The 7,889-nt window shown below is 48.1% G+C and overlaps 1 protein-coding gene across 4 annotated transcripts in view; it reads left to right on the forward strand.

Moving 5' to 3' along the window:
• The first annotated feature begins 331 nt into the window (after positions 1-331).
• CLEC17A (C-type lectin domain containing 17A) overlaps positions 332-7,889 on the forward strand; it is an 11,068-nt gene continuing 3,510 nt past the window's right edge. The window contains exons 1-10 of one of the 4 annotated variants that reach the window (XM_019664122.1): positions 332-446; positions 568-648; positions 2,696-2,728; positions 2,811-2,861; positions 2,945-3,049; positions 3,149-3,190; positions 3,820-3,960; positions 4,046-4,108; positions 5,880-5,975; positions 6,080-6,231. In XM_019664122.1, coding sequence (XP_019519667.1) covers positions 404-446; positions 568-648; positions 2,696-2,728; positions 2,811-2,861; positions 2,945-3,049; positions 3,149-3,190; positions 3,820-3,960; positions 4,046-4,108; positions 5,880-5,975; positions 6,080-6,231 — 807 coding nt within the window. In that variant the 5' untranslated portion in view covers positions 332-403. The remainder of the gene's footprint in view (positions 447-567; positions 649-2,695; positions 2,729-2,810; positions 2,862-2,944; positions 3,050-3,148; positions 3,191-3,819; positions 3,961-4,045; positions 4,109-5,879; positions 5,976-6,079; positions 6,232-7,889) is intronic. The other 3 variants (XM_019664125.1, XM_019664126.1, XM_019664123.1) reach the window with 3 other exon arrangements.

Here is a 7,889-nt window from a genome sequence, read left to right on the forward strand (position 1 = left end):
AAATAATACTTCATTACAATTGGAAATGAAACAAAAAAAACTATAGTGTTTATTTCTATATTTCTTTACTGGTTTATTGTCTCGCATGTCTTGATGGAAAGTATTGTACCATGCAGGAAGGAGCTTATCCATCTTTTCCACCCAGGGTTTGGCAGTTTGTAGGAACGCAAATACAAGGGCTGTTTTTACTGTTACTTCTATGCATGAATCAAAACTAGGGAGAAATGTGTGTGTGTGGTCTGGGGGGGGGTGTTTCCCCTCAAGATGGATTTGCATTTACTTGATTTCTAAAGGAAAAGGGAACTGAGAGAAGCCCCAGAAATGTGAGCAGGAGGGACAAGGGGCAGAAGCTGTCAAGCTCTGGCTGTACCTTCTCAGGCTTGCTTTTGTATTAGCTACAGCCATGCACACCCTGTATGCTAACTCTGGGTGCCGGGCTCTGCCAGGTATGGGAGCCAGGGGTGGTCAGGACCCAGGTTACAGCATCCCCACCCTGGGGCTGGAAACTGGGGCCTGAGGGACAGAGGAGGAAATGGGCTGGGAGCTCACTTGCCTTTGCTCTGGAAGGGACCAGAGAGGACGAGGAGGAGGAGGATGATGATTATGAGAACTCGGCACCACCCTACAAGGACCTTCCTCCAAAGCCAGGTAAGAGGACTTCTCAGGGGCCAGATGAAGAGATGTGTGGTTTGTGGGCTGGAGGGGGAGATAGGTCCCCAGGGGACACTAGCTGGATTTTGTGGACACGGCCAGCTTCCTGTGTACCTAGCCCATGCCAGGCACCATAATGGTGGGAGTATGCATGCCTCTGCCCTGCTCTTGAGGGTCTCTCAATCTGATGGGGGAAGTCAGTTCTGGGTACAACCTCAGGTGAATAGATCGTAGGTGGGATAAACCAAGAGACAGGGCCAATCCTGAGGGAAACTGAGGGCTCTGCCTGCAGTGATGGGAGGATTGGGGGTTAGAGGAGGGGACATTGGAGTAGGACTTGAGGGATGAGTAGGAGTGTGTTAGGAAGAGAAGCCCAGAAGAGCACCGATGGGTGCAAAGGCTGCTAGACATGAAAGTCAGTGTTTGAGAAACTAAGAAAAGACCATTGGCTCCCCAACCTGGGTGTTCACACCCAGGGCCCAGATTTGCCTTTAGACTTGGGTGGCCCACATCTGTCCTGAGACTCAACAAGAGTCTGATAAGTGTGTATAAAAGTGGAGGTTTTGGAAGTTTCCCTGAATCGACTCCCACCAGGGCCCTTGAGGGTTGACTGTGCTGCTCTGGTGTCCTTGGATAGAGGCCATTCCATGTGATGGGGTTCTACAGCCCCCACTTCTGAGTTCAGACTAGGGCCAATCTGGGAGTTTCCAGGGCTCTGTGGGGCCCAGGATGAGGTGGGAGGCAAACTGGGGTCTGTCATTTGACTGCCTGTTTCCAACTTGAACCCAGTCCCAACATGATCCTTAAAGCCAGCTCCAAGACTAACCCCATCCCCATCTTCAGGGCCACCTGTTCCCTAAACTTAGCCTCCTCCCAACCTCCAGATGCAGCTATATCTCCATCCCTATTTCCATTTCCAAATACAATGCAATCACCATGCCCCAAGACAACTACAACTCAATCTAAACTTCTTTCCTTTTTCCAAACTCAAGTCCAACCGAGTTCAACTTTCCCCCCATCCCCCAACACAGCTACAATCCCGTTCTTCATCCCAACTACATCATGAATCACAACCCTATTCCCATGTCCATCATTATCCCCAAGTCACCTTCGACCCCATCCTCATCCCAATCCAAACCCTCATCTCAACCCTAAACTTGATTCCATCCCCATCCCTAAACTTAACTTCATCTTTAACTTAGGGTGACCAACTATCCTAGTTTGCCCAAGGATGAAAAATTTCCTGGGATGTGGGGCTGTCAGTCTTAAAATTGGGAAAGTCTGGGTCAGCCGGGTGGTGCAGATGGTTAAGAGCATGAGCTCTGAGTGACAGGGTTGCCGGTTCGATTCCCACATGGGCCAGTCAGCTGCGCCCGACCTGAGCTGCCACTGAGCTGCCAATAGGCAGCCGGATGGCTCAGCTGGTGATAGCACTCGCTCTTAACAACAAGATTGCTGGTTTGACTCCTGCATGGGGAGGTGGGCTGTGCCCCCACCCCACCCCCACCCCCCCACAGCTAAGATTGAACACAGTACCTTGAGCTGAGCAGCTGTGAGATGCCAACGGGCGGCTGGATGGCTCAGTTTGTTAGAGCGTGTGCTCTTAACAACAAGGTTGCTAGTTCAACTCCCACATGGGATGGTGGACTGTGCCTCCCTGCAACTAGATTGAAAGTGGCGACTGGACTTGAAGCTGATCTTGCATTCTCCACAACTAAGATTGAAGGACAACAACTTGACTTGGAGCTGATGGGTCCTGGAATAACACAATGTTCCCCTTCCCCAAGCCCCCAACACTGTTACCTTCCCCATTTCCCCAGTACAATTTAAAAAAATAAATAAAAATAAAATTAGGAAAGTCCTGGGTAATCCAGAATGGTTGGTCCTTGTATCTTAATCCTGTGCCCATCCCTAATCCCAATTTCATCCTCATGCCCAACTTCATCCTTAACCCTGCACTGCAATCTCAACCCTGTTTTCATCCTTTCTTTCGATCTCGTTTTCGTCCTTAGACCAGCTCTAACTCTGAGCTTCTCTTCTCCAGATTCAGGGGCTCCACGAAGACCTCCAAGGGCAGGTGAGCTGGGGCTGGGAGTTTGGGAGATCCAGTTCCGGCTTTGCCCTGCTCTGGGCCTGAGCAACCTTTCCTCCCTCCTCAGGAAAGGTAACAGAACCACCCCCACGTCCCTGCAAACCCCTGGCAATCAGAGGTGAGACTCTAGGGCTGGGACCTTCCTGTTCACCTGGCTGAAGCCCTGCTCTGCATGACCGTTATCTTTCTGACCCCCACTAGGTCTGGAGCTCACTCCTGTCACCCACACATCTCAACAGGGTGAGCTGTGGGAAGACCCTTTGAGAAGGCGGAGAGGAGACACCTTCCTCCAGTCCCCCAATTCGGGCAAGAGAACAAATCATAGGGGATGGGGGGCGGTGGTTGTTGGTCTTGGATGACAGCCATTCAGCAACTTCTGAATAAACTTCTCTCCCTCTCTCCCAGGCATTGCTCTGGAACGTCCTCCAGTCCAGCCATCGCAAGCCAGTAAGTCCAGTTGTTCTCCCATCCCTCCTCTGGCGGGATGGTGGCCAGTGTATTTGAGTCAGACCATAGCTCTGGAGTGAGACCCTAGGGCAGAGAAACATTTCCATTCAGGAGCTATTCCTCCTGCAGTCTAGACAGACCCCCCAGGGGCCCATGGTGTCTACCGGGTACCCTTCGGGCCTCATTTCCTGTTTGCATATAAGGTACAGGAAATGTTCTCTGCCCCAGATGCAAGGGTCCTTGAATGGAATGCATCTTGAGCAGGAGCTGCTGGAGGGCAGGAGACAATGCATCATAGATGTTAAGGGCAGAGCTGGGTCCAAATCATGCATGACCTTTCAGTTTACCTATGTACGAAATGGGAATAATACTCACATCTGTGTCATAAGGGTGAGGATCCAATAAGATAATAAGGCTGTATCAGGATGCTTGGCACATAGTAAGTGCTCCATGATGCTCTGGGCTTCTTCAGGATTTGCTCTCCACAGCATTCTCTTATTGACCCCATCTGGTGATATAATCATGACCATGGACTTCTGTCCCCCTGCTTTTGGATAAATGCTCAAGGGTCCCTTCCTCACTTTCTGAAGCACCAGAATTGGTCTCTCTGTCCTGATCCCCACCCCTAGCAACTCCAGTGCCCTGGCTAGATCAGAAGTCTGGGGGTCCTGGGTGCCACCAGGAGAAGAGACTCATGGTGTCCCTATGTCTGCTGCTGGTGGTGTCACTGCTCCTGAGCTTCACTGGTCTGGCTGTGACCCTGACTAAGTGTGAGTAGGGCGAGGATGGGGCATGTGAAGAGATTGGGGGTGGGGCACAGGAGAACTTGGGCTCAAGCTGGACTCCTTCTCACAGACCGGGAGGTGATGGAAGAACTGAGGATGTTAACCTTTCAGCAGATGGCATGGCAAGCAAATAGTGAGTGTTTTCAATCATCCCTTCATGCCATGAATATTGAATATCAATGTGATCCTCAAACTCAGCTCCAAGGCCAATCAAATCCTTCTTTGCCAGGCACTGTGCTAGTTACCAGGGTGGGGGGCGGTGAGTGGATGGGTTGTGAACACATCAGACATTGTACCAGTGTGTGTGTGTGTGTGTGTGTGTGTGTGTGTGTGTGTGTGTCTAGACCTCTACTACACAATCTGGTGGACATGAGTCACTGTGACTGCTGAGCACTTGAAATGTGGTCACTCTGAACTGAGATGTGCTATAAGTTTAAAATACACACCAATTACAAACCTTGCTACCAAAAAGAGTGTAAAATATCTTAATAATAGTCATGATAATCTTTAATATTGATTATACATTAAAATAATATTTTGTATATACAGGGATAAATAAAAATAACATTCAAAGTAATTTTATCTATTTCTTTTGACTTCACAAAATGTGGTACTAGAAAATTTAAAATTACCTATGTGGTTCACATTTTGTTTCTGTTGGACAGCACAGACATAAATACCCATTTACCAAATTATCACCCACATGAGTACAAAATTTTAAATTTTGATGAATAGGCCAAAGGAGGAAGGTGATTCTTTGAAAAAGTTTAATGAAGGGTCTTGACCTTATCTTTGGGAGGGTCATACAGGGCTTCCCTAGGGAAATGGTGCTGCAGCTGTGTGAAGGAAGAGAAAGAATAAATCAGGTGAGGGATTGAGGGTCTCAGGCGTATCAAAGGCTCTGTGGTAGGAGGCAGCATCATCTAAGTACAAGGAAGGAGGATGGTGTAGTTGAACAGGTGAGAGGTGATAATGGCTTGGGTGAGGGTTGTAGCTGTGGGGATGGAGAGAAGTAGGTGAAGTAGAAAGGTTTAGGAGGTAAAATTGATCACACCTGGTGAGTGAGAGAGAAAGGTGTCAAGGATAACATATACATGTTTATCTATCTTTCTGTCTATCTACCTATCTAATCTATATCTATATATTTATATATCTTACATTTCTATCTATCTCTATCTCTGTCTATCTCTCTCTCTTTATCTATATCTATATATTTATATATCTTATATTTTTGTGTTGTCCAACTCAAGAGCCATCTACTGATGACCCTAGTGAGTGCTGGAAGAGAGCAAGTTTGTGTGGGAGCGGTGGAAATACACACATCAGTTGTAGAAGAATCTTTGGTGCTGGCATAGTCTTCACCATGATTGCTGAAGTCTGATAATGACTGCATTCCTTGTTCCCTCACCCCACATTTTATATCAAGCCACACTCTTTTGCTCAAAACCATCAATGGCTTTTCACTGCCCAGAAGCCCTTGATTTGAACAGGATGCCCTCATCCTACTTTGAGCTCAAATTCCTGTGAGGTTCCCTTGACCTCACTGCACCAGCCTTCCCCAATATACTTGTCTCCGTACCTTTGCTTCCAAGGTGCCTGCTCTGTCTCCCCATACCCCTCACAGTTACTGAATCACCATTTTCCTTCAATGCCCACCTCTTCCAGGAAGTCCACCATCCCCACTCTTCCCTAAGCCCTAGGGATTAATCCCTCCTCTGAGCCACTCTAGGACTCCCCCTGGGCACTGAACATGTTGTTTTTGAGTTCTGGTACCACCCATTGGAGTGTGGGCGCAGTGGGGAGTACAGCTTTTTCTTCTTTCTGCTGTGTCTGCAGTCAGTGGTGGGTGAGTTGGGTAAATGGGAATTTGGGTCTGTAACCTTTCAGCCCCTCCCTGTTGACAGTGACTGGCATGGCAGGGCTAGCTGGCCTGAAGAGGGACATTAACCGTGTAACAGCTGACACCAACCAGTCCCTGGCAGAACTCCGGGCCTTATTAAGTGAGTGGGACTTGGGGAGTTGTCCTGAGATGGGGGCATGGCAGAGATGGCACATTACACAAATCCATGGGGTCGATTCTCATTGTAGTCTATCCTGTTCCCAGACTGTACCAGGGTCACCTGTCCCGAGGGCTGGCTCTTGTTTGAAGGCAAGTGTTACTACTTCTCCCTAAGCACCAAGACATGGGATGAAGCTCGGAGGTTCTGCCAAGAGAATTACTCTCACTTGGTCATCATCAGTAACGTTGCTGAGCAGGTGAACTGTCCCCTTCAAGCCCCTGAGCACCACCAGGGTCGCCTGTTTCTCTCCCAGATTTACACATCCTTCCCTGGCCTGGATGGAGATAAACTGGAATTGCTTTTGAGCCACTAAAACTTTTTTTTTAAATTGGTGATTTGGGGCGATGGGAACAGTGCTGGGGCATTGGGGGTAAGGGCAACAGACAAGTTGCTGTCCTCTTGCTCCTCAGTCTAGTTGTGGAGGACGTTGCTTCACTGGCCCAAGTTGGCACCATCATTGCGCTCTTCCCGGGCGAGGCAGATCAGTCGCCGGCTTCTGGACGGCCGCTCACTGCGGCTGCTGGCCGCTCACGCTGGCTGCTGGCCACACACGGTAGCCCATGGCAACCCACTGCCACAGGGGCTGCAGCCCACGCCGTCGCCGGTGACTCATGGCAGCCCAGCTCCAGGTTGAGCTGTTCAGCATCTCAGCTGTGGAGGGCAGTGTCACTTGCCCTCATATGTGGGATCCGAACCGGGGCCCTCTGGCGTCCCAAGCCAGCTCCCAACCATCGCGCCACTCAGCCGGCCAGAGCCACTAAAACTTTTAATAGCAAGCTCTTACTGACATAATATCATGCAGAAGTTAAGAGTAATGGTATGCTCTGCTTGAGTTCAAATCCTGATTGTCTTTATTTATTCTCTGCAAGTCTCAGTTTTCTCTTTAACATGGAGATAATAACATGTTAACATGAAGACCATCTCTTAGGTAATACTTCCTATTCTTCAGGCTGTATTCCAAGCATCTTACATCTTATATGCATTAGCATATTCCTCATAACAACCCTATATATTTTTGTGTGAGTCAGGAAAGGTTATGTTATGCTGAAGTAACAGACAGCCTCCATAGCTTGATGGTAAAAGTGTATGGGGCAAATCACACACTGAGTCTTTTTTTTTTCACACACTGAGTCTTAAACCTTTCACTGATGTGCACTCATGAAACAAGTCACTTGGGCATTTGTATGCTTTAAGATGGTAGGAAAATAGTGCATATCTAGAAGGAGAATATCTAGAAGAAGAACTGGAATATTTGTAAGTAATTTTATGACTTAATACCACTACAGTTAGGTAGTAATACCATTTGTACACAGCACATATTTGTACTTCACAGATAAGGAAACTGAGGCACAGTACACTTAAGCGACTTGCCTGTGGTCACTCACAACTAGTAAGTGTCAGAGCCAGGATTTGAGCCCAGGTATTTGCATAGTTTATATTTTCACATCCTTTTACTTTTAAGGTACCTATATCATTATTTTTAAAGTGGATTTCTTACATACAGCATATAGTTTGATCATATTTTTAAAAAATTCAATCTGACAATATCTGGCTTATAATTGGTGTTTTTAGGCCATTTACACTTAATTTAATTATTGGTTTGGTCAGATTTTATTAAGATTATTATTAATTAGGGCCGGCCGAGTGGCGCGATGGTTAAGAACTCGCTTGGGATGCCAGAGGGCCCCGGTTCGGATCCCGCATATGAGGGCCAGTGACACTGCCCTCCACAGCTAAGATGCTGAACAACAGCTCAACCTGGAGCTGGGCTGCCGAGAGTCGCTGGCGACGGCGTAGGCTGCAGCCCCTGTGGCAGTGGGTTGCCATGGGCTACCGTGTGTAGCCAGCAGCCAG

This window comes from Hipposideros armiger, unplaced genomic scaffold (genome assembly GCF_001890085.2).
Source record: "Hipposideros armiger isolate ML-2016 unplaced genomic scaffold, ASM189008v1 scaffold_417, whole genome shotgun sequence".
Taxonomy (NCBI): Eukaryota; Metazoa; Chordata; class Mammalia; order Chiroptera; family Hipposideridae; genus Hipposideros; species Hipposideros armiger.